Raw genomic sequence first — 27,967 nt, forward strand, 5'->3', positions numbered from 1 at the left:
TACACGAGCTAATGAAGCACAGTGAGGCAGACTTTGGAAGGTTGAAGTTGAATCTTTCGTCGTGCTATTAAATCCAAATTTACAGATTTTCTTTTTCACCTTAGCAAGCACAGCCGAGGAACCGGCAACCACCCCAAAATGATTTAGGTGTTCACATGTTGTAATAGCTATGAAATATAGCGGTGGTGTTTTAAGACTACAAATACCAGGTTTTCACTCGGTAAATGACAGTAGTGAGACAGGAAGTGCTTCACTGTAGTGCTAACTTTGAACTTCGAGTCACTTGAAAGATACTTTTCAAAATACTTCACTGATTTGCATTTCTTATTTATTTGCATTGTTCCTTTAAAGCAGCTGCGCCCCAAATTTGTCTCAAACTCAAAATTCCTGCACATTTGACCACAGAGACAATCTATTTAATTTGAGTTGTTCTCAGAAAGATTATAATAGTATAATAATAATAATAATAATAATAATAATACAACATCATGACTGACAGCACATATACATACAATCATCAGCACATGAGATGCTAGTGCTAATTTGTAAGAACAATTCCTTTTTGCCTGGTCAAAACTTTAGTTATTTTCCTTTAAACGAAATCTACAACTTTGGAACATCGCATCCATCCAAACAATGTGCTCACAAACACCGGGGAGCGCTCTCGATTGAAGACTTAAGACGGCAGCAGCAGCAGCAGCAGCAGCACAGGCGTAGCTTGTGATGTTAGTTTTATAACATCCTGACACTAAATCTGGGTCAGAGTGAAGAGAAGTGATGACTCCAATAGTTTCATGGAAACCCACACTATCAAGAAGTAAAGAAGAGGGAAGAAAAAAAAAAAAAAAATCACACACCCCACACACATCAAAAGGTAGATCTGTTATTCTAAGCATCAAAGCGCATTATTCCACTATGATCAAAGCGACACCGTGGCGGGTTGCTCAAAGCTTTTGGAGAAATTGAAATTTGAGTTTCTTGCTTGCTTTCAACGCCACCCCGGCCCGTCTCTGCTCTGTCTTGTGCTGGGGATATTTATTAGACCACTGTGGTATTTATAATGTCATTACCATGTTTGCTCTAGCACAAAATTACACCACATAATAAGATACTGGTTTGAGCTGCTGCAACTGCAAATTATTATGCCTTTCTCTGTTGCTTTTAGTCAATTATACAATACACAACCCAAATAACTAATGCTTATGTGGGTGCATAGACGTCAACACTGGAAAGAGGCTTTCTGGTTTCAGTTAAGACAGTCAGGAAGTGAGAATATACTGAATAGCCACTAGGGGGCGACTTCACTGGAGTATTGGAAAATGACTCTACTTTTCACTTGATTTATGAGCGCCGTTCATTTTCCTGAGGCGTTCCTGGTCTCAAACGCTAGTTTCAGGCCTTCTTCAATAGCACACGACGTCAATTCGGTAAATTATTTTCCAATTTTTTTTATAATAGTAAATCAAAATTTTTTATTTTTTTTTTTAAATGTACCTTAAAATAACTAGGACATTTTGTATATTGTATAAATCTTGACTCAAGCTACATGTTTCGAACAATTGCACAACCCTACATGTGGTATAGTCCGTCAGGAGCATGGTGGCAAGTGATTCCACTTGTGTGGGTGGAGGGGAGGAGGAGACACATCTATATGATGCCTACAAACTGAGACAAGACTGTCGCGTCACCAATCAATGACGAGTTAGTCAATGAACTCCTCCACTACACTTTTAATAAATACCAGATTGACTGATTTTCGTCAAAACATACATGCCAACGGACGGCAGCGACTAGGTTTTATATACATATATAGATATACACTGTATATCGCAGTAAGCACAGGTGTGATTCTTGACTTTGTATATACTCAATGTCAATTTTTATGACAGGAGAAAAAATTAATCCGGGCGGCACCACCACAGCCTGTTAGAAACAACAGCCTGCTGTGATGGATTTATACCGAATAACCCTTAAAATATGAATGTAGACTGAAATATAAACAAATAAGTGTTTTGTTTCAGTTTATTTTGACATAATGTATAATGTTTTCACTGTAACTTGAGTAGTACTTCCTCAGTTAAATGACCTTGCTCGTTCTGCCTGCTTTTGTCCCGTTTTGCTTTGCATCATCTCCTCTCGTTCTTCTTACCTGTCTATTTTTTTTTTATTTGTTTGCACACTCTAAATTAGTAAATAAAGGGGTAAAAAAATAAAATAAAAGATGATAACCATTAACACATTACAGAGAGTGACTAACATGGACATCAATGGAGGCGGTGTTCTGCCATTATCTGCTCCTGTTTCAAATGTTTTATCAAAAGCAAATCCTCGATGTTATGTAACAGAGAAGCGCGGCGCTTACTCAGATAATGACAGGAAACTGCGGGCTCCCGTTTTAATTATTTCAATGTCCGTGAGGCAATCACCATAGTCAATGAAATCCATCCAATTTATTTTTGAAAATAAATCTGCACATTAACAAAATGCCCCATTATATGATTTGTAAATATAACTTTTAATTAAAAGAACGCCACATTTCTCGCAAAGTTGTCGTCGTTGTTTATCTCTTAGCCCGAACAATTCAACCAATTTCATGCCAATGCGAGCTTGTCTGCCACGCCACTGACGCTAAACACCAATTCTTTCCTTCCCTTTCAACCCACAAGCTAAACTATTGTGGCCATAAATATCAACACAAACAACATTACATTCCTGGGAATCGCAGGATTTTTTCTTCTAAAGACAGACACTGAGTGGTTAGAACTGCAAATGTAATAGATTTCATACACTGTCTGGTGCCTCTCAGCTGTTCAAAATCAATAGAACGCTTCTTTGCTGAACGCAACAGACTGCAAACCATGGCGAACCGTGTTTGAAAGGGCAACAAAAACGCTAAGATAATAAAACGTTTACTCAGTCTGGAACCACCTGCATGAATGAGCTGTATTACGCACACGTTCACATTTTCTTTTTTAAGTGCACAAATGAATATCATCTCTCTGCTAATGAAAGTGCACGGATGAGTGACTCATTGAAAATGTCTCTTCAGTCTCGAGCACAAACCCTCAAAGCTATTTTGGGCAATACGATGTTCAGCCAGGTACATAACAATAACACTAATAATACTAATAATAATCATAACAATAAAGAAGAAGCTGTTGGAATGCGCGTGCCCTAGGTGGGGAAAAAATAGATTCTAAGCAATAAAGAGCGTTTAAAAAGGTGTGATTCGGCTTCCTTTTTTTTTTCTTTTACGACCAAATATAAACATCATCTCTCAGCAAGTGCAAGACACATTAAGGCTTGTAACAACAGAGAGGCAGACAACACTCAGAGGTCTTTGCTATCCTAAAATGGTTCCGGATGACTTATCAAACACGGCCGTCTTTCTCTGCCAATCCACATTACAGACCGCCGCTGTAAAAGCTTGTTAAAACCGCTGAATGTGGACGAATGTTTCCGGCGAGATGTCTGGAGTCCAGAGATATGATATTGAACCGAGTGGATGTCTTCATGTGACATCTTAGTGTCTGGAGCGAAGACACACAAACACTAAACCATCGACTGAAAGCAAGTCCTGCCAGATGTGCACACTTTAAACTGGTGTGTGAAGATGGGACTTTCAAAAAACTTGCTTGTAATTATAATTCAGCTTCAACCATGACTGAAAGAGGAAGTGCTTGGGTGCACATTAAAAAAACCACAAGTACTGTTAAATCTTTTGTCAGCTGGCATCAGAGCACAGAGGCTCCACATATGGAGGCTTTTGTCACTTTTTACTCAAAGAAAACATAACAAGAAATAACCAGGCTTAGTTACAAAACTAAAGCCTCTTTCAAACTAAAATTAGGATGAGGATTTTCTTGAAGCCCCTAAAAGGGAAATTGTTCTGCTACTGGTGTTTTTTTTTTCACCACTACATCACATGCACGGGCATTATTTTTAGACACATTTTGCATTACCGTAATTATGCAACGGAAAAAAAATTCCAGCGGTTTCTGAGAGCTGAGACGTTGCACGTCAAAGCCAACGTGGGGTTATTACGGGAATTTCACTCGCACTGTTGCAGGAAGCAGGCCAATCAGCGTCCTTGTCACCGGAGAGGAGAGAGTCTCCATAGGGTTAAATTGTTTTTGGACATTGACACAAAGACTCAAACAAATGTTACTTTAAAGATGTGTTGTACTATTCAAATTTCAACTTTAACACGCAAAATCTGGTGTACAGTGTTTTTCCTAAATAAAACTTTTTGTTTTTCTTCATTTCAAATTGTTAAGACACTACTTTAACGTGCAGGAAATTGTAAATTACTGCCAGATATTTAAAGTCATTCTAGGAAAATGGGCAAAAGCACTTGCTTACAGGACATTTTCTGGCACTTTTATGGTTCAAATAAACTCCAGAAATAAATTCCAACTGATGAAAAACCTGTTTAAACATGTTTTTAAGGAATGGAGTTGAACATTTGGGTTTCTTTGCTATAGGAAGTGTTCTGAACTACACACTCGATTCCAGTGCCATCGACAGCCTCAACTTAAGGCCGCACTAATTGGCACCACCGCGTTTCTTCAAAAATGAACACGACGGGACACTGAGCGCACACAAACTGCCGAGGTTTGACATGTTGCAAACGGGACGCGAGCGCGTCTTAATCTATTCCACGTCCACTGATCACGGTTGACGGGGAACAGACGACGCGGCTCGCTGACTGATTGCAGATAAGCTTCGGTGGACACGGAATCGCACTAATGAACACATAGGAGCGCGAGAAACACTGGTAATTGGCACCTTGTCTTTGTGCTTCCAGCAACATCATCAAAGTTTGTCGGAGAGCTGGAAGTTCAAAGAATGAAAAGGACGGCTTTTAAAGAGAGGCGCTTTCAAGTACTTCTATGTCAGAGTGATTACAATAATGTGGAAAATTGCTGTTGTAATATTACATCCAACATTGACACGGAAGAGAAGCGTGCGTCAATGACCTGGATTAGACTTTTAAAAAAATGTACTGCAGCACACAGCGGGTGTGGACTGGATCATGTTACCTCCCTGCTTACATGAACACCTGCTGACCGTTATTAAGGCCTTTATTGGCGGTGGACCTGGTCGACCCACCTCACTTCTCTACCGTTTGCTGACTGTTGCTAACTGTGCCAGCAGTGGCCATAAATCACATCCTTTCACATGCATGAGAAAGAGAGACGTCAATACAAGTTCACGACACCCTACGTCGTTGTGCTGTAGCTGCAGCAGGAGCTCCTTTTAATTATGTTCCTCTCCTCCTCCAGCTTTTGTTGATCTGCGTGGACGTGCTGTAATTTTCCAGCAGCCTACCGCGTCTTGGGGTTTAGTCAGCCATATCTTCTCAGAGCAATTCAAAATTACTGTGCTGATTGGTTTAATAGGAGCAGCCGCACAAAGTTGCCTCTCAAGCTGGAGGCTGATGGAGCATCGGAGCACGGCTGCGGGGCGGAGATACACAGTTTGACCTTGCAGCTGAAGGAGGATTCCGTCTGAAATGCGCGCCTACTTGTCCGGGGAAGGTCATCTGGTTACTTCACTATGCCGTTTAATCTTTTCAAATGTTGTTCTCAGCAGTTTTGAGATTTTGCAGGAACTTTAGGAAGCCAATTACAAGGGATGAGCAAGGTTTCATCACAATGCGCTGGCTCAGTTATTCAAACAGCAGCCTTCTCTCAGCCAGAAATTGTTCTTTTGTGAGCCACACAGACGGTTCACATGACATTAGAAGAGAAAAATGCAATCACTGATGTAGTCTGACATGTTCAAGTGGTTTCTGAAATTGTACGGAATCAAATTACTCAAAGTTGGACTAACACAAAGTGGTTGGGTGTCAAATTACTAGTGTATGTTTACATTCATTAGGAGTACAGCTGACCTAGAAGAGGAAGACAACAGTCAGAATAAGAATGTAGACAAATTCAGGCTGCTGCACTGTTTGGAATGACGAGAAGGCCGATTTTATGCTCGGTCAGCTTAAAGGATCAAATATGTCTAAGTTCATGGATGGCAGAGCTCCACATGGTAACAACTAACTGCCAGCTAAACTGTAAACAAGCAAAAACGGGGGGTGGGGGTGTATCGCCACTTAGTGTAGTGGAGGTGGACGCACTCCATTGAATGAATCAATTCCCCACTAGTGTTTGTGCACTGGAACAAGAACGGTAGTCCAATTAAAATGAAAGGCCGCGTTTACTTCACTGTGTACGAGTCGCGTACACAGACTCGGATCACTCGCTCACCTGTGTCACACTGTCCCTCATGGTGGGCGAGCGCTGCTTGCGAGTGGTGGTCGTGGCCATGGTGGTGGTCGTCTCCATGATCGTGGTGGACATGTCAGCCAGTGGCGTGGTGGAGGTGGTGTCCGTGGTGAGCACAGAGGGCACGTCACCCACCAGCCGCAGGTTGCCGTGCGTCTGGACGTTGGGGTCGCCCTCAGCGGCCAGTTTTAGCACCTGCAGGCCGTTGTAGTACAGACCTGAGATCTGGCCCTGAAAGTGGCGCCCCGTCTCCGCGCTACCACCAATTTTGATGAACGCCTGGCTGTTGAAGATCGTCAGCTGGCGACCTGATGTGAGAGAGAGACGAGTAGAAGGGACAGAGAGATGGAAGGGGAGAGAGGGAGAGGCAGAGAAGAGAAACCGTGGAAGGATGGGAAGAGAGAAAAAGGCAGAGAATATAAATGAGTCATGGTCTCTGGGTGAGCTTCCACATGAAACACAAAGTAGTACACAGTGTGAAACAAGGGATATAGAGGGACCGTTTCCATCACATGGGATTTCCTGAGTAACACTTTAGAGAGATTGGACCCTGGGTTGCTGCAGCTGCAGCCGTTACGGCGCTGGGGACGTGCCACTTTTCCAGAAAGGCATCCGGAATCTGACAGTCAAATAGATTGCACGGGCAGTCGCGGCTTGACCCTCAGACTTAAAGTTCACCACGGAATGCATCTCATTTGCCCCGAGATGGAATGTATTAGAACAATGCTAGGTCTGTGGCATTGACCTCGGATGTACCTGCGCTGCACAATGATAAAGTACCTCTGCCAGCAGAAAAAAAAAAAAATGTCGCCCCTTCTGCTCTCCAAAGAAGGAATATAGGCTCCTCAATGGAGGGAAATGTTTAATTCAGCAGCTTCTCTGTGGTCATTACCATTCATTCCGATGGATAGATGGATGAAGGGAGGACAGGGTCGACCATTTAACCAGGGTCCAATACTAATGTGTTACCAGGACTTGTGCTAAATGTGTGTGTGTGTGTGTGTGTGGTGTAGTTTTTCTCCTTGTATTTTCCTTCAGCCGATGTCAGTTGAGGTTTTTATTCAGACTCATATTTCCATCCCGTCTCTCCTCTGGGACATCCCACCTTGCCACTCGGACCGACGCAAAACTTCGACCCCTATTTCCTGTTATACGAGTAACGGCGTGGATTGCGAGGGGGCAGGCGGTGAGGGAGGGTAGAGGGGCGGGCGAGTATTACTGTGGGACACTGTTGAAAGGATGTGGGTTAAAAACAGATCTGATGAGGTAATTACTGGAGGAGAGGGACGGGGGGGGGAGGCAAAAAGCTTTTATTATGGATTAATCAATCCGTGTAAGGAAAGAGCCAGTGTGTTTGTGAAAGGTATACCACACTAATGTGTGCATTCGTGAGTGAAATATAGACTTTCTCGTGATGTCAGGCTGCAGAAACAAGAGACCCCTCTGTCCCAGGGAGTACGTGTGTGTTTCTCTGTACGTGTGCATGCACGGCTGGCTGATGCGGCGTATATAAATATCTAGATATTTTTCCGTCTATGCTCCGATATGTCTCAATATATCTCTGAGCTCATGGAAAGTTTTTTTCGTCTGAGGCTTTGGTTCAAAACAAACATCTGTTTGTAGCGTTTTGGGGAGGACGTACAGCATGTGACGAGTTAAATAAAAAGAACACCGGCGGAGAGTCTTCCAGGTTCAAAATGTGAAGAGATGAATTTACATATTTACATATTTACATAAAACAACTTTGGAAACTTATTTCAGTGACTAATTAGGAGGAAGGAAAGCAATCACATTATACTCATTTTATTTACTCGCTTATTCCAAAGATTAAACCTTGATTCTAAATTGTCAAATAACAATAAAAACATTGATCTACCTTAAACATTACAATAATCTCTGTATTGTAGCTGTATTCTTTTTTTTTTATGTTTAAGGATAGCTACATGTGTACGAAACAGTAAATATGCTCAAATTCTGCTGTAACATAAATAATTAGGTTGAAACTTGAACAAGAGTTTAAATTTACACTAAATTGGACATCGGTAATATCATATTATTTGATTAAACGGCTGGATAAAATGACAATATCCAAAAAATGACCGATCATTTCTCGTCTCATGTCAAGATATTAATATATTGGTGTTTATTATGGCATGTTGCTGTTGCCTTCTCCTCTTCACCATGGAGACGGAGGAGAGAGAGACCCCGGCTCCAATTGTTTTTAATAAAGAGAGCTGAGAGAGTGCTTCATCATCGTGATAATGATTTACGCTCATTTACATGGATGCACTTGTCCCGATGTATGTGGGTGGCTTAATCAAACAAATATTACTATTAAAACACTATTAACGCACATGCATGTGTGTGTGTGTGTGGCTGTAGGTGTAAAAACTGCACATTCAGCCCGTGCGTGTGTGTGTGTGTGTGTGTGTGTCAGTAAATTTTCTACACACGAGCTGGAGAGATAAATCTATCCCACTGAGATGGACCATTACACGTGTCATCCCATTATCAGATCATTAGGCCCATCAGGGGCCCGCGGGGGACCCAGCTCCAGTCTCCTAACTTTATAATGAGACTTAATGTCTGGCATATGCACTGTTGACATGATAGTTGAGTCTCACTCTATTATCGCAACACTTAGCTTGTTTGGTGTGGGAGGGATCCAGCAATAACTGGGAGGAACGGGGAAGACAGATTGTGGACATCGGCATTGGAAAATACAGGAGAAAAACTGCACTCGTGTGCATAGACAGAGAGGGGAACATTGAGATTGGGACCAGAGGCAGGGTCACGCTCAGAAATGAAAACCACCCCACCCGACCCAGTCAGTGTCCTTGACCAGAGGACACAAACCACCACATCAGCCCACAGGGTCTCTCCCATTTCAAGCAGCCCCAGTCGGCCCCTGCTCTCCTCTGGATTGTGGAGGGAAGACATAGGACATGTTGAGGACGCATGTGTTCATATGTTTTAGGTTCCAAACAGCGCAATTGTTCTCTACAGAACAAGTGTCCAACTTCAGAAGTTGAAACACAGTTCAGTCTGGAGGAGTGACGCATTATTTGAGACACAGTAATCAGGTTTCCATTAAAATGCAATACAACTTGTTTAAATTTTAGATTTTTATGCAGAAATAATAATAATAAAAAAAAAAGGTGCAAGAGAACTGACTGACAGAAACAATCTACTTTGGCGAGTGGCTTATGATGACGGTGCAAAGTGGGTCCACGGTGGGCGGCGGACTAGCAATAAAGAAAGGTTGGTGTACTTGCGTCAGCATTTTGTGACATATTTCTTTCAGGATTTCAACATCTGTGTGGGGTGACCTACTTAAACCTGCAGGTGACAATGCAAGAGGGAGACAGGGGGGTGGGGGGGGGGGACAGAAGAAAGGTGCCCTCTAGACTAAATGAGGAGAAATCAGTGTTTGTTTTTGTAGCTGTCTGCTCAGAATGAGCCACTAACAGGGCCTGATGAAGTTATTGTTTCGGGGTCTGCCAGGTCAAATCAAAAGTGACGTGCGGATTTGGAGCCAATTTTAGTGGCCGGTGCGAGTGCGGCGGATGGGTGGGGAAAAGAGGACAAGCAATCAGATTCCTTTAAATGACGGGAGTTGGATATTGCACCGCTGCAGAGATGAAGATGTGTGTGTGTGTGTATAATAACTTATGAAATATGTCAGGGAAATGACCTTTCTGTGTGTGATAGTTGGCCTTTCAACGAGTGTGTGTTGGCCTCACAATTATTTACATTTGTGTGTGTTTTTGTGCGCAGTAGACAGCCCGGCACACGGGGTCTGCACATTGATGAGGGTCTGTCGGAACAATTTGGAGAAGCGGGGGTGGCTGCAGCCTCATCTCCCTCCCCTGGGCTCTTAAGGTGATCGGCATTTAATGGGCAGACGTTTGTGGATGCGGGGAGGGCGTCTGGCAGGGGGATGAGGGTTTGGGATATGTGGGTAGCAAGCAGCCAGCCCATCATTATAACACACATTCAAAGCTGTACACAAAGCCTCAATTAACCACAGTGCAGTGACTGGAATGATCGGGCTCCTGCAATGAGCCGCCGCAGGTACTGAACTGATCAACTAGAGCCTGATCTAGCGTTCTGTGTCCGTTTATTTGCTCGACAATCTACCAGCTAAGGCTGAGCCATATGGCTACGCACGTGAATATACAGGAATATAGTGTTTCGTCCAGGCTCGAGGACAATTATAAAATTTGATTGAAAAATATTTTTCGGTCACAGGTGACATCGGATGAGGGGAACAATGCCGACTGCAGTCGCGATGCTTATTATGTGGAGACAAAGGCTAAAAAAGGCATGGTTTCAGCTTTGTAAAGGTATTAACATACAAAAGGGTGAGAGAAAAATCAAACAAATATGCCAGATGTTGTCCTTCAAGCAAACAAATACTGGCAGGCAATGTGACTGTGTGACACTTTCTACACTCTTTCAATAAAGAATTTCAAGAGATTTGTTCCAGCTCAGTCGTTTGTTTTCAGGGAAGATTATATATTTATTTTTTCTCCTCCTCACTTGACAGGAGCAGAGATTTTGCTGTTTTTCTAAGTTAGAGGAAGAGGAGGGTTTCATCATCACCTCACACACAAGGCTGAAGCACTACCTTGGCCCCATCCAGGGCACTTTTCTAGTTTTGCCGCGCGATAATAGTGTACTTTGATAATATGAGGCCTGGATTTGCAAAAAACAGTTCACCTTGCCCGTGGGAATTGGACAAAACCTAAATTACAGTCTCGATGTAATGATAGTGCTGGATGAAAATTTAATACGTGTTCTTACAGCTCTTCCTGGGGCAAGCAAAGAATCTCCAGAAATGTCACAGCAATCAAAATTCTTTCTTTCTATCCGTCTTCAGAGGGGATTCTGTGCAATGTTCCTCTGTCGGATCTGTGCGGCTCTCCTAACTCTGTCAGTTCCTATTACATTTAAATGCATAGAACATGTTCTTATGAAATCCATAGGGGGAAATAAAAGGCACACACAGTGCCCCTCAAAAATTTGTCACAACAAAGCAGAACAGGAAAAAATAGCACTGGTGAGTGAAAGGATATACGTAGAAACACGGTGGAAGTGGAGAAGCCCGGGGAAGGGCTGAGCGCTCTAATATCACTTATATGAAATACACTGCTAATTTAAACGCTAAGAAAGATGAATATCGATAAAGTAATATGTGTCTTTTTCCTGCCAATTCCTTTATCAGACTTCAGATATGCTACAATTTGATGCTTGGATGGCTCATGTGGGTAAATGAAAGCAGTCACGACTATTTCTAAAAGGCGCCATCTTCTGCAATCACACTCGCTTTTGGTCGGATCACCCGGGGGGGCTTAGAGGCCGGCGCGAGAGCTGCGCTCCGACTTCGATTTCCTCACAAAATCATTGCGGTAATGACCCCTGCGCGTCACGGAACCTTGTGCAGCAGGGCGAGGGGGGCTATTTTTACATTTATAATACACAGTGGAATTAAGTGTGCACACCCCCCAACCCTAATAGCTGCGAGGTAATCAATACAGAGGGAGACATGAATTATCTCCTACTGTCCCCAATGTGAAGTCATTATGACAGACATTTACGATAGTACAACAACAGGGTTTCAAGCCTGTCAGCGTTAATTGTGATGAATCCAGAGCCGGCGCCAACGTGTTACGTTTAAAAAAAAAGTGTATAGGAGCCTGAGGGGAGAGTCAGTTGGTGTTACACTGTTAAAAAACAGCTGATGATCTTTGTGTGGCATTTGCGACAAAAAGCAAACAAACTGGAAGACAATGGGACTTTAGGAAAAAAAAAAAGACTGTGGATCAATTGTTCCGTTAGGAAGTGAAAAAACGAAATGAGCGAAGCCACAGCTGCTGAGAGACGGCGAGAAATAATTCTGCTGCTTCTCCGTGTTACAGAATCGCCATTTACGTTATGCAGCCCCGATTCATTCTTTACTCCTTTTTCCGTTTACTGTGTCGTCCTGTTTTTTTATTGCTTGCCTCTATAAAGTGTCCTTGAGTGTTTGAAACGTGCTTATAAATAAAATGCATTAATATTACTATTATCATTATTCATCTGCTCTACAATAATACACCGGCTGTATGAAACAGAAACCTCCTTTTTACATCGTGTTACCTCAGACTGCTTGTGCGTCTTTAGATTTTAATTGAAATGAGAAGGTCATAAAGTAAATGCCTTTCTTGTGTTCATTTGCTTTACAATCAAGATACACTTGGAAGATTTGCTTCACACTGTTAATAGTGTTGTGCGATGCAAATTAAAATCATTTTAAAAGTGATCTGCGACTAATCTAATAACCGCCCTAGTGTCATGTTAATCAGACGCCTAAAACAGTCAAGTTCAATTTATAGTGAGTTATTTATGCATTGATGAATAGATTCAATTAGCATCATAAATATGTTTTTATTGTAAAACTACTGCATATATTGTCGCATGTTAAAACAAAACACCTTTATTTTGAAATTTTGTGGACTATTGACACAAATATTGTTATTGCAACATCACGATGGAATTACTAATAGTTGCCTCTAAAAAAGGGTTGGGCTTAAGTTTGAGACCCCGATGTAAATCGTGAAAAACCTTTTCTTTGCAGCTCCCTTATTTATCTATTCAAAAGTTACTGGAGAAACAATAAAGAAAGAGGGGTTGGACAGGGACTGCGAGAATGGGGACATGAGAAATGACAGTAGCGAGGGAGGATGACAGACAGAGAAGGATAGGGGGAGAGAGCGAGCCTTCATGAGGATAGAATGTTAAAGAGACAGAGTGAGGGCACGGAGGGAGGGACAAGGGGAGAGGGGGATGACAGGATTGATAAAAAAGAACAGGAGGAATGACACAGTTGGAGACGGGAGCTGAGGAAGAGACAAACGTACTTGAGAGCGCTTGGTGAGAAAGATGAAGAGGAAGCGAGGCAAATAGTAAAAGAAAGCGGAATGAGCCAGTGAGGGGAAAAAATGCACCGAGTTTGCTTTTGCTCCCCACACTCACTAATCACAGGGTTAACTCTGTGGTAATGACAGGCTTTTTGTGTGATATGTACCTGTCTTTATGCTGAAGCCAAAGCGCCCCGCTGTTTGCCTCACTGCATCCCTGTGATTTGACCGGAGGAAGGCGCTTGTACGGAGGAAATGGGTGTACTTTCACAAACGGGTGGGAAGAATACTGAAATAACATGTGCAGCCACACGCGCTGTCATAAATACTGCCGTGATCATAGACTCGCTGCTATGGCCAAGGTAAAAAAGAAAAACGAACAGGACGTCGGGAGGTTGCAATTTCAGAATGCAATTTTAAAGCGATAATTGCGATTCATCCAACGGTGATGGTAAATTTGTACTCGTGTGACGTTCAAGAAGCAGCATAGGTCAAATATGCTGGCGGTGAACAAACCCCGGACAAACTATTTGGAACAAGTGCGATTTCCTTGTAAATGGGTTCAGTTCAATTTGTAATACAAAAAATGTACATATTAACGTCACTTTATATGATAGTACCATAACAATATGGTATTAGTACGGTTATTTTGTGATAGGGAGGTAGTATCTGAGTAATAACCTCTTATTTATAATGCAATTTTCCAGTTTTGTAATAACATTAAATATTAAATATATATAAATATTACAATAATACCATATTGTGTCCAAAGTAATATCCACATAATAGCTTGGTAATTATAATTACTATAGACTACCATCATGACTACCTTTGTATGAAAATGTTCAAATTCAAAATGAATACAGTTGACGCACACGTTTACGTTGGTTATTACTATAGGAATAAAATGGAATTACTATAAGATAACTTCCTTTCTACAAAATCAATCCAATGCCTTTACCTTATTGTTACTGTCCTGTGATGTAAGGTGTGACCAATTAGTTTTACACCATTAACTTCATGTGAGAATGTTAATTTGAGATATTTTGTAAAAATCAGCATCTCAAATCACTGGATCACTGGAACTAATAATAGATTATTACTTCAAATTCAAGTGCACTTACAAGTCACCGGCAATAAATAGGTTGGGATAATCTGGCTAGACTCTTCGATTATTCTGATTATGCGACAGTCCAGGTGCTAATGATCCCACAATAGGCTGAACACCAGTGATTCACAACCAGTCTGCTGGAAATGGGAAATCCTTTAATGTGCCCCCCTTTAAAATAATCTATTAGGTCCAAAATTCCTTTGCTTAACACTTAAATAAATAGCAAGACCGTGGTTGAATCTTCACACACGTGTAACTGATATTTCTTAAATGAAGAGACTTTGTAGCGACAACGGAAATCAGATTAGAATCTGAATCAAATCTGATCCAAATTGTAATAAAGCATTTTTTTGTCGGTGTATCTCGCTGTTGTAAAATGAACTTGGAGCAATTACAGTCACCAGGATGGGAAATTGTTCAAACTGCTGTTTTTATTCTATTTGTCATAGGAAAGGTAAAAAAAAAATGTCTCCTTCCTCTGTGCCTGAGGATTATTTTAATGACCCAACAACAATTTAAATTCCGTTATCAGTTGGGTACAGGTTGCATCACATTTCCCTGGCATCTGTCTCAACACACAACAGGGTGATATAGTGGAAACTGCTGAAATGATCAAGTCTGTCTGGGCCAAACTGATCATTATAACCATCATCATATTCCCCCTCTCACACAGATTACCTTCTAATTGACTGCAGTGAAATGTAATGAAAATAATAACTGTGCTGTTTTCTTTTACTGATTTAAAGATAAAACAAGAATTACTGTCCTGCAGTGGTATGTTTGCCTCAACGAACCAATGCAGTTTCAGTCTGAACGCTTTGGTTCCCAGACTCACCGATTTACTTAAAGCTGCAGCACGTAAGATTTCCCTTGTTATTGTTGACGTTTTTATTCCGTCTCTGTGAACAGAAATGATGTAAAATGATTTGTATGCTGCGTTTTTCCATCTGACACCAGGCTCTCTCAAGCAAACCTGACTGATGAGTATTTGTGTGTGTACAGCGACAGAAGTGTTTAACCAGTCAATCTGTTGTATGGCCTAGTTTTTGGACGAGTTGAATTCACTCCTGAAACTTTATGTGGGCTCTTTGTTTTTTCAGTCTGTGCCCTGCCATCACACTTTACTAGTTCAATGTTACTGTTGCTTCTATTAGCGCTTTCCACGACCTCGTCCCGGCATGGCTCGACTTGGCACAATGTGACTTATTTGTGTTAGTACCTGGTACTTTTTTTTTAAATACCAGCTCTGGCGAGGTTCCAAGCGAGCTGAGCCGTTACTATGTGTGACACCGACAGACTGTCGTTCACAGATTGGTCAGAGAGTGTCGTCACTGGAAGCGGCATGAGCGCGACATTCGACACAGGAATCAAATCGAACAATGTCGAACTCTAGATCATTTAAGACTTAAAACTCCTGGACGTGCGCTAATCTCCAACATTTAGCAAGGCAATGTCTAAAATCTAATTATAGGAGTCTGCTGAAAGCCGCGATCCCAAGCGCTGAATTTCAGTGCAGTGTCTGTGCGCCCGTCATGCAAGATGTAGTTCAAGATTCTGTGCACTAATCTTTATCATTGATCGATTCTAATGATTCAGTACACCAACATAACTCCTAGTCCTTTTGCGAGTGTCGCAAATAAAACAAAGTCAGTTTCATGCAGCCGTTCTATGATGACTCCGCCTACGTTTAGAAGGTACTGTAGCAATGGAAAACCATACCAAACCGTGTAAAGTCGAGACGTGCTGGGACTATATAGTGGAAAAGAGTCATATCTGTTTTTGACACAAATCACTTTCTGTGAGAATTGGTTTGACAATTGTTTGAATGCAATGGACATTTCTTAATATTTAAAATTCTCACTACAGCTTTAAAAGGACACAGATTGACATTTGGCCACTAAAATCTTAACTGTATTTTCTCTCTCCAAAGTGGATCACCTGCTTTTTCAGTGTTTAAGTGAAAATTTGTGCCAACATTTAAAGTAATCCTCCAGGTTCTTTTTAAAGATGACACATTCACAATACATAAAAGGGGCTTAGTGAGGTCACAGTGACCTTGACATTAAACCCCCAAATCCTAAATCAGGTCATCCTCGGGTCAAAGTATGAACATCTATGCCCAATTTGAAAGAATCCCCTGAGGATGTTATTATAGGATATAAGGGTATCAGGGTAAAGCATTACACTCATCGTAAGTAACATGAATGCTGCTGGGAGAGAGCAGGGACAATATTAAAGCAACGTAAAGGTCCGAAAACACAGAGCATGAAAGGAAGGGTTAAATAAGTCGCCGAGCCGCGGCGGTGTGACTAGAGGAAGATATCGCACAGAGACACACACACACACACACTGACTGAACTTGCTGGGAGAAATAGAAGGGATGACTGATCACTGTAAGTGGCTTCCACTGAACTGCATTTTCTTTATATTTCTTCTCCGACGAAAAGGAAACTGCCCCAGAAGTTGTTGCTGTAACAAGAGAGCAGCAAGTTTAAAGTTTTGCATCAATGCACCATACTGCTGGGCTTGAGAGAGAGAGAGAGCAGAGAGAGAAATGGCTCAGAGGAGCCGAGGTCCGTAATTACTCGCTGGGTAGTGGGCTGGATTTGGGCCACGCTAATGCACAGATTGCCTGTTGGAGGCAGGAAAATAATGGTTTTATGTCTATTACAGCCCCCAGATTGTAGGTGGAGATGAGGGGAGGGGATAGCAGGTGGTGGGTGGGGGTGGGTAGTGGGCTGAAGAAAGAATGATCTGAGTGCAACCATTCCTGGTGGAGGGGATATGAAAAGGATTGCAGCTGAAGAGCACACAGTATCTTTCTCCTGCCACTGTCATCATTACGCCTCCCTCATCCTCCTTCTACTCCGGTTATCTTGCAGACAGGAGGGATGCCATATGGTTGCAAGGATCTTCTGTCTGAAATGTTTTCTCTGAGCCGAGTTACAGGGTGGGAGGGATGGCCCCGAATTTACCTCCGTCAATAAACAGCTTTGCGAAGTGCGGGACAGAAATTTGGACCGTCGGGCACACGGCGTAGTCCCAGGTTTGTGTTCACAAATCCTTCATGGTCTGCAGCATCTTTATCAACAAACAAGAACTCCCCTATTCCTATTTTCTACGCCAAAGACGAAAAAGAATGAGGAAGGAAAAAGTCGAAGGAGGCTTGCACACAATGGGGCGGGGTAGGATGCTGACAAAGTCGATCGTGAAGTGCTCCCCAGTTATCTCCTCGGCACAAGGCTCTCTTTGGTAATTAAGTGTGTTTTGCTTTTTTACTTGTGCTTGTTAGGGTAGAACGCTGAATTAACCGAGTTTGACAACGAAGATGAGGGGCCAAATGCAGCCTGAAGTAAGACTCAAAGCTCTGCGGAGATTGCGGCGGCGAATTTGCAGGACTCTGGAGGCTGGATATAATCTCATGCGGCGCTATCTCTGATCCTCTATCTGTATGTAGATCTTAAGCGAGTCATACTGTCAAAGGATAAACACAAAGGGAGAGAGTACGGTGCTTAGCTGAGGACAGTGTTCTTATATTCACACCGCCTGTGACTGTATTGTTTTCAGGCTATTTCATGGTACGAGACCATGAAATAACAGCAGAGTGTATTTCCAGTGTCATGGCTGCTGTCTGGCAGCCACCATTTTTCTCCTGAGCAAGCAACTTAACGCTCATACATTTGCCACCCTGCTTCCCTCAGATATAGCCAGAATAGTGCGGGGAGATCAAATGGAAAAAAACAAAACAAGATAGTAACTCAGTGGGATATAAAGCTCATCATGGGAGAACTGTAATGCAGACTCAGACAGATTTGCTCTTTGTCGACTGTAGCCTGATGAGAGAGAATCTCAGAGATGAAGCTGGGATCATGATGGGCAGATCTGGACCAATTCCTGGCGTGGAGATGTTGATTTGGGCTCTGGCCCTACACCTAGTGGGAGGAGTTGATTGCTTTCGATTAGGGAATTGGGGGAGCTTATGCCAGACCATTAAACACTGAACATTAAACCTGGTTCTTCAACTTGTTTTTTGGGCCACAGAGACCTGGTGTCCCAGTATTTCTTCCCTCTCCTCCTCCCTGCACTGGTGTAGCTCAGCTCAGAGCTTGTTTGGCATGCTGTTGGGGAGTTCCAGTGGGACAGGCTCCTCGCCAGAAGAAGATATAAACCTTATATTCTTTGGGGGGCTTTATTCACTTCCTTGCTCATCCGGTAACGGGAAAAAAAAACTACAAGAAATTGATTCCTGCTGGTTTTTTGTAATCTTTATTTTCTAGTGGAGCTCCCCGATGAGTCAGAAGCTGCGGCGCAATATTATCATCTCAGTAGAAAAAAAACACAGCTACACTGTCAGAGGCAAACGCTTGTAATGTTTTAAATGAAAACCTGGGATGACAAATCTATCATGGGGAAAAGCGAGATGGGAGATGGATCTAAGTACAGTTTGGCTCAGATAGAGCTGTTAAAAACTTTTGGGACTTTTTTTTTCTCCCCTGCAGTCCCTGTAATGGCTGCCGTTTTGGATTTAGTCAGCAGGCACAGAATTGGCCAGAGACGCTCACTTGTGATCTGCCTCGCACACAGTGGGGAAGATGAGATCAAGGCTTCAGAATGGGATGCAGTAACAGAGCGGCGCTCTCCTCGAGGACACGGCTGCTTTTGGTGACTGATGCTAAATTGTGAGGTGACTGAAAGACGGCGTTTGTGAGATTGATTGGGAGACTGATTGCTATCCTTACGTTGCTTCGGTTCACACGCGGGTATAATAAAGCACGAGTCTTGAGAGTAAAGATATATTAGTAACATTTGTGCTTTAAAATATCTAAAAATGGCACGACTACAGTTATAAATTTCGTTGAATAATGTACTTACATAAGCCAAAGAAATCTGTTTTTAATCAAGGTGACAGCCCGTTTCATTTTGATCGCCTTTTAATGATGTCATGCACTTTACACCCCTAATGACATCCTGTGCATTCAGTGGCACTGATGTCATACCCTTGGGACCTGAAAGATGTGGATTTATCCATGACTGTTGAGACCCATGTGGCTGATGGTTTGTGCTCTCTGGTCAAGAGCTCTGAAGCACATTAAGACCCTTTGTGGAAAAGACCAAAAACCCCATACTGGTAACACAGCCAAGATCATACAGTATGTATACATCTATCACAAGAGGAATGATCCAGGCTGTTTACCACACATCAGTAACTGTAACTCAAGATTTTAAATATTCACACACACCAAACACCCAGAATAACAAATATACACAACAATACATTGAAAACTGTTTCCATTTCTTGAGTAGTGAAAACAATAAATGTTAAAGGGACCTTTCTTTAAACACATTTTTTTCTTTTTCTTCAATGATCCAGAGGAGAGGACTTTTTGAATTTGGTGATGAGTTATTTGCTGTGTTTTAACCCTCTGAGTTTTGCATAACATCAAAGAGGAAACGAGGAGTAGAAGTATTTTTTGTTTTAGTTGAGGTTAGAAGATGGTTAGCGTTTCGTTTAGTTCTTGTTCCGAGTGATCACCGTAACCTATCCAAGTTCTTCCAAATGCTGACATAATCCAGGTCCAATTGCGCTTAAACTTTAAACCGTGATTTATAACAAGGTTATAACTGAGGGCCCCTTTGAATTTGTTACCAGCAGGGAAAAGCTGGTGGATTTCCAATTTGTTTCGATCCGTGACGACGGTGGCAAGCGGTGAGAGAAGCCCCCAGTGGTTAGTGTGGGTAGAGTTTGATTTGCTGTTAGGTGGTTAGATTCTGCTTAGACGTCTCTTAAATATAGGTTCTAGCAAAAAAGCGTTTAACCCTTTGAGCTTGGAAATGTCCACTAATCCCCCCTCATCATCTAGACTGAAACACCCAATACGTTGTCTCAGAAATGTTTTTCCAAAACCATCTTCAGTCAATGACGTGTGTCTGAGTTATTCCAAGGAATCCAATCAAATGAACAAATAAGTAGTCCTGCACAATGTTGTGAGAATGCGCCCTCATCAAAGCCCTCACTTGAGGTTTGATGGAGATTATTTGTTTATTTCATCCCTCCTTCTCTCTCCCAATGTTCTCATCTAAATGACTCGAAGTGGACTCATTTCAAACTATAGAAGAGAGAGAATAATACATTCACTTTCGATCTCATTCTGTTTATAGTTTCGTAGCATGTACAAATTATTTCATAAGTGGGTAAGTCATTTTTTATTGATCCAGTTTTTCATTCGACTTTCATCACTATAGACTTTCTCATTCTGATTTGTGTCCTCACTGAGCAGAAGTGCACGCCTCTCGGCACGGGAGGAGGACAGGAAAGTCGCTTTATAGGAGGTTTGTTTTGTTTCCATGAAATAAATATGCAAGCGCTTCAATCGCCTTGTTTGTGTGAAGCACAAATACTTCAGTTTTCTTTTTTTCCCAATCCTCTAACTTTCGCTCAGTAGTTAATCCGTGCAGATTCAATAAAACGCCTGCAGTTTATTGGCTTTTAATTGGTCATAATATAAATGCAATGCTGTATAAATTCTTATCCTTACAGTTGTTGTTTTTTTTCTTTTATCCAACTAAATTATTCTGTGTGTTTTCATTACCATCTCAAACTAGCAGACTCTGCAATATGCATGAGAATTAAGTATTAGCAGCAGTCCTTGTGCTGCAACACGCCTATTCCTAAGGTTCGGCTTCATGTAACTGCCACCCTGATTTAATTTGTTCCTCTTGCTTTTAAGAATCAACCACCTTCAGCAGCACAAACACACGGCAAATGACAAAGACAAAGGGGTTTGGGACATTCGGCACTCAAAGGGTTAAAGAATCATCACTGTTGTGAACTCACGGTGCTAATTAAGCATGAGGCTGGGTGGAGGATTGCACCCATGCTGCAGTGAATACACACTGATTACTGAGCAAACACTTCAACAGTCCCTTTAACTTTTAGTGACTTCCATGGGAAACTCTTAAAAATCGTAAAAAAAAAAATGAAGGGATAAAGTCACATGTTTTTGCGGGTAGTGCTCATGAATGATTGGATAGAGTCAGTGCAAGTTCACATTCAGCCAACAAAAGACACAGGAAAGAAGCAGTCAGTAGGCTTTTAGCATGTGGTCAGGTTATTGGGGGGGTTATGTCGGGTTATTTGGGAGTTAATTCTCTGAAGAGATGCAGACCCAGGTTAAGGTGCTTTTGTACTTTGTCCCCTTGATATCTACATGCCAATGCTAGAGTGATAATAGTACTCAACGTTTTAGACTAGAATGCAAACTATTACTTAAAGCTAGCTTGTAAAAGAACATTATATATTTGAGTTTCTTTCAAAAATATCTGTATTTTTCGTGTGTCAGCCAATCATTATTGGACAAGATTAACCTTGATAGTCATAACTACAGGGGATGTACAGTTTGGTTTAAAAGCCAAATCGCATTCACCCTTGTTTCATGGCACTGCACCTCCTCCAGAGTGGTGGTTAACGGTAGGTTAGACGGTTAGATCATTAGTGGAGTTAAAGGGATTTTATTACCTTTGTCAAGTAGCCACTCATCAACTACCCGACCGAGTCGGTATGGGATTCTTTGTCTAGCAATAGCCAGGCGCTCATTATCAAAGTTCCCTTTAAGAAAATTTAGAGAAGACACATTAAGAAAGGTTGCAGAAAGAAATCTGGAAGTTGAAAGGTTAGAGGTTAGAAGGGCAACATTGCAAATGTTTAGCAAGTTATGTACTTTAAATCAGCTTTATTTAGGACAAGGAAGAACTTGAGGATGTGAGTTTAGGCTGGTTTGTTTGGTTAGACAAGTTAACAGCATTCTAGTTACAGTTGAGTTTAAATGATTTTTTTTGAATTTACTAAAAAGTTAAACACATTTATGTATTATTTAGATGTAGTATGATTACATTTGGCGAAGTGCTAACCTAAAAAAAAGCTATGTCAGTGAATACACTTGAGAAACACATTAGTAGTAATGAGGAAAATTAAGCTAGCGTCACACACAGAAACCAGCAATCACTAAACAACAAGATTGACTGCACTGTAAATGAATAAAGCAGAAAAAGACTTGTCAACGATAAAGCATTGTCATTTCACATAAGCATGATATAATCACACAGTAGTAAAATACATTTGTTTGGTTGTTTCAAGGAAGATTGCACACCAAGAGTCAGTGAACGAGCAAATCAGCAGCGCACAAATCCAGAAAACAGGACGGCGTTCCGCCCGCGAAGAATCACTTCACCCCACTTTGACTTTTCTGAATCCCCCTAAAGCGAAAAGGACTTAGTGAAACCGGCGACACTCCCTTTTTCTCAGGTTTGTTTCCTCCCCTGTGCATTAATTGAACACTTCTCAGTGGCACTCGGGCAATTAGCATCACTTCATCAGCGAGTCAAAAGAAGTTCCATCGTCACTGTGCAAACTTATTATCCCTCACTTCACTTCAATCAACCTCTGGGTCGTGCTGTGCACATCTCCAGCACCGTCGAAAGCACTGGAGCTGGAATTAGAGAAGATGAGGTGGCCAGGCTGGGGGTTTGATGAAGCCTAATGTGGTGGCGATGTCAGAAGCTTAATTAGATGTCATTGTCTATGTCGAGCAGCCTGTAATCTACGAGATTACAGGCTAAAAACATCAGTGAAACATGTTGATACAGTGAACCACCCCCTCAACAGAACTGGACCAGGGAATCCCAGGACAGGCTACATGGTGGGGTTTACAACAAAGTGTCAAAAATGATACAGCTTAGCCTTTGTACTCCAGACGTTTTTCTGTTGTGCAATTAACATGCACTTAATTATTTTTCAAAGCATCCAGTCAATACGAGCTTTCACACCAAGGATGAAATTTCACTGCGAGATATCGATAGACTCATTTACCCAATCACAATAGTACAACAATAATAGTCAATAAGCACATGCCCACAGCTTGGAAATTCATCCTCACTTCCATCCTGAAGTGGTGAAATGGTAAAGTTTAAGCTCCTTTAATCAAAGTGCTCCTCTCCTCTTTAGTGTTGGCCGTATCCAGGTTTTTCTTTCCTCTTTCTTTTTGTTCAGTGTAATATCTGAGCACCAGCCCATCATCTCTAGATGCTGACTCCACCTGTTTTTTCCCACTGAGCTTTATTTTTTTTTTCTCTGTTCCTTATAATTAATCTGCTTGATTGCGTCGCACTTAGTGGGTTGAAATTAATTAAATTAATCTCTGAATTATTCACAATTCCATGCCGTTTTTTCTCTCTCCCCCTGTCGCAGTTGATGTACAAAGGCCTCGAGGCTAGCCTTTTACTTTAAGTATCTTTCATTAGCCCACACAATTACAAGCAGTATAGCACATAGTGTTTTTGTGGGTCATTTACAACTGAGCGAAAGTGAGCGAGTGCGGCAAACCGACGACGTCTCCGTAATAAACGAGTAAAAAGAGCTGCGTTTCGCCCTGAATCACCAGTGAGAATTATCTTAAAAGTTTCAACCCAAAATTTGTGGCTGTTTCAATGGTGACGCGAAACATAAAATATTGACGAGCCACAAATGAGCTTGAAAGGAGAAATGCAAAAAGAAATGCAGCAGAACTGCAGAAGCCTCGGACTAAGGAAAGGCTTCAAGTCTAAACAGCAAACAGGAAAGCTCTAAAGTAAATCCTGCACTGTAATTAGTGCACTTCGATTTTGCTCCCCCCGCTGCTCTGTGCTGCTGCAGTGATCTAAAATAGACCACCTCTCCTTTCTGCAGTTCCTACTTCCACTCCCCAGGGGTCTCTCTACCCACGGCTGCCTGCGCCCTCTCACACTGAGGAGGTCTCTGTGTGTGTGTGAGTGTGTGTATATATATCTATACCATACACAGACGCTTGTACATGGGGAGGAGGGCCATGCTGAAAAAGATGAACCTGAGAAAGAACGATAGGTATAACATGGAAGTTCTGTAACATACTCTTGGCTCAGTGCACCTGGAGCTGCCATGACCAAGACGTGACTCACAACGGCACTGATTGAAAATTAAGCACTTAATGTTTTGATCTCGTGAACTGTATATAAGTGCCTGTTTTATTGCACGCAATAATGCTTCAATTAGCCCGACGGGGGACCTCAAATGTGAAGCTATTTTTTTTTCCCTCTGTAGTTTCCATGAATCCTACACATCGCAAGCAGCAACACATTTAATGGTGGCTTACCTCCACCGACTCGCACTCGCAGCCAGCAGACTGTTCTAAATTAAGAGGAAAACTGCACCAATTACAAGCACGTTTGCACTTCAGATTCGGTGGCACGAGTCCGTTTTTTGAGAGATGCATGGGCAGATAACAGGAGGGGCGGGAGGAGGAGGAGAGACTGGGAGGGGAGTGGTTGTCAAGGAAAAGAAGATCAAAAATAACAACGGAGGGAAATTAATATAGTGGGAGGCAGCGAGATGAATCAGTCCTGTGATTCTGTTTTCACATTCGGCTACCTCATCCACAAATCCATTTCTAAATCTGCCTCGTCTAAATTATGAGGCTGAATCACACTGAGCAAGCCTCCTCCAGTATCTTTATCCTATGAGGGATTCATTTTATCATCCAAATGACAGGAGAAAATGGGATGTCCCTCTAGTGGCAGCTGTTACACACTGCAGCCAAGAAACTGATTCTAAAATGGTTTCACCCTCCTTTTCCTTTTGTGGAAGCTTCCTCTCCTTTTTGCTTCCTACACTCTCACCTTAATCCCCCTCCCATGCCTTTAATCTTTTTAGCCTGCTTCTTTCTTCTAGCTCCTCTTCTTCTTAACCTGTCTTCCCCTTGTTTTCACACAATCACTCATTCACATGTCAGTCTTTTTCCAATCCATGTTCTAAGGTTTTTTCTTTAACCTTCCTTCCTACATCCACACTCTCCTGTCCCCTTTACCTTCCTTGTTTCACAGACTTCCCATTTAGTTCTCCACTCACCTTCAGTTTCTTCCTTCCCCATTTTCCCTTGAAACCAAAATTACTTTCTTTCTCCTTTACTCCTCCAACATTAGGCTTACTTGTTCCATTACTTCTCAACTTTTATGTTTACCATTACTCTTTATCCCCCCCATCCTTCTTCACTGCCTGATAACACAGTGAGTTTAGTGCTGGGTTATGAAAGAGATGAATGTCGTACACTGTAACACAGGCATTGTCATCCATTATCTCGCACACACCCAGCCTTACTACGTGCTTCCTGGGTTAAGTTTTAAAGGCTAAGAGCCAAGTGTGTGAGGACAGAGTGGAAGTGTGTGTACTCTTTCAGTGGAAAACACGGCAAAGAAGTAACATCCTCATCAATAGCACAAACACGGCCTATTCATCAAAAATATTGGTTCTGTGCATTTACTCAAATAAAAAAGTCTCCACAGAGTAAACGGGGAAATCATGAAAACCATGATGCGATTGAGAGCTTCAGACGAGCAAGAATTCAGGTAGAGACAGAGGAGAAATAATGCCTTAAAGTTCTGATGCGGACAGCCTTTTGATTCATCTACGCGGCACTATCAGAAAATCTAAATTCCTCAGTGTCCTGCTTGTTTGTTTGCATCTGCTCCACTCAGATCCTCGGAGAAATAAGTCATTCTGAGTGAAGCAGAGACACATCTCCCCTCTCGCTCGTCTCCCCACCAGCTGAAGCCTGCTCTGCATCAGAATGGGGGGATAGATTAAACAGATGGGCCCTTCACTTCTCCCTTCCCACCATTATCGCACTCACTCCACTCCCAAGACTATTCCCTTTGCTCGATATGAAAGACGGCAAAACAATGATATCAGACCTGGCGCTCAAGGAAATCTGACATATCAGAGAGAGGCAAATAAATAGTAAAGCAAACCTTGGCTCTACGGTGTTGACAAACACATTTTTGATTTAATAGGCTTTTTTGACTCATTTGACATCAGCGCCTACAGTCATGTTTACCTGTAAACAACAGATTTGCAATAACATGCCAAAAATGCTATCCTGAAAGTTTAAAATGTAGCATACTGTGTGGAGAATACAATTAGTATGGGCATTACCCCTCTTAATGTTGTTAATGATAATAATAATATTATTATTAATAATAATGTTACATACTTTATATTTACATTTACAGCAGTCGTGTGACTGTATTTGGTAAAAATGTGAAACTAAGCCTGTAATTAATGACTCACATTTCCCACTTCAATCTATCCAAGACTTCAGCGTTGAGATGGCATATGGAGACAGTATTGTAATAATGGTAAATAATCTAATACAGTGTATTTCATGTGTTCTAATGGTCCACGATACGATTCTGTGATAATCAACATATTGTGGTAGCTTTTCTCTACCATTATCATGCTGTAAACTCCCTCTTCTTAAGCCAGGTAACTTCCACCCAAGTCCCGATGTCCAGCGAATGAAACTGGCAGGGACTTTACTTTACAGCGCTTTAATTTACTAATTAAAATATCAATATTTGCCCCGATTATCGCATTGCACAAGGAAGGACGATGATATATCAACAAATCAATGTTTTGACCCACCCCTAATTGACTATTTATAAAATTTGACGTAGTCTTCCTGCTCAAAACAAACAAAAGTTGTGAAGCCTCAAAACACCAACTCACTGTTTGAACCCGGAGGTTCACAGATGTCACCAGGCACCTATTGGACAAAGCCACCCCCCCCAGGCTCGGACTGTCCGCCCTGAAACCCCCACTCATCTCTGAAAGCCAGAAACCTGTCTTCCTTTTTCTTGCCCCGTTAGTTTGGCGCCTGGAGCATCAGCTGCATCGACAGCCATGATGGGCCATGTTCAGAGTGTGTGTCACAGCTGCAGTGCTGGGGGCAGTGCATGGAGTCACTGGCTGACTGGCACCTTTGGGAGGTACAGAGCAAGGTGGAGGACGGGGCGAGGGACCTACGCAGCATGCTGGGAGTGTCAAGTGTCTGTTTCTGTGTCTGTCTTGAAGAAATGGATGTGAGTGCGCTGATAATCCAGCCTATGAATCACACACTGTTCAGACTTGCTGTCCACGTCTCCTTCCATATCAGTGCGTATGTGTGACCACAGGTAAGTGTTAGTGTCTGAGGAGACTCTCCGAGGAGCCGACTGTATATCATGTAGCAGGCAGGCAGGCAGCCAGATGCCCTTGTACAGGACACCCACATTGGAAATCCATCCACAAGAATGGAGATTACATTGGAGACGATTGGCCACCGGCCATTTAGCTCTACCTCCCTCGGAAATCTCTCTCTGTCGAGCCAGCCTCATTCTGTTTTTCATTAGGTAACTTAAGATGGATCGCTTTCATATCTCATGGATGTTTTTGAAGAGCAGACGGTGAGAGGAGACCACTGCCCCATGCACTACTACATTTATCAGAGTTCTTAATTCCTACAAGTAAAATTTTCTTTAAATAAAATATGTTTCTGACACAGATTTTACAATAATTCTGTTCGCTTTAAGCAGCTCAGAAAGGGATACAATTTACATAAGAAGGTAAGAAGGTTTTTTTTTTTTGTTTCCAATGTCTTTTAAGCCAATGACTGTAAACATGTTCTCTCTTCATGTGAAGTGGCGCAGGAAAAGAAAGCCAGTTACCTAGTCAGCACACATCTTTGTTCAATGTAAATACATTGCCCACTCGTCGTGTTAGTATGTGTGTGAAACAGACACTATCTCAGTGTTTTAACTGCTCTTCTCTCAAACTCATCTTTTATCTGTGCTGC

General features: G+C 42.0%; 1 protein-coding gene across 15 annotated transcripts in view; it reads right to left on the reverse strand.

Annotated features, from left to right (window-relative positions):
* Positions 1-27,967, reverse strand: part of nrxn2b (neurexin 2b) — a 504,397-nt gene that overhangs the window by 11,520 nt on the left and 464,910 nt on the right. For 10 of the 15 annotated variants that reach the window (XM_058626079.1, XM_058626077.1, XM_058626081.1 and 7 more), the window contains 2 exons: positions 21,808-21,897; positions 6,261-6,586 (listed from right to left, as the gene is read on the reverse strand). In XM_058626079.1, coding sequence (XP_058482062.1) covers positions 6,261-6,586; positions 21,808-21,897 — 416 coding nt within the window. The remainder of the gene's footprint in view (positions 1-6,260; positions 6,587-21,807; positions 21,898-27,967) is intronic. The other 5 variants (XM_058626088.1, XM_058626083.1, XM_058626084.1 and 2 more) reach the window with 1 other exon arrangement.

Source organism: Solea solea, chromosome 3 (assembly GCF_958295425.1).
Source record: "Solea solea chromosome 3, fSolSol10.1, whole genome shotgun sequence".
In the NCBI taxonomy this organism is placed as follows: domain Eukaryota; kingdom Metazoa; phylum Chordata; class Actinopteri; order Pleuronectiformes; family Soleidae; genus Solea; species Solea solea.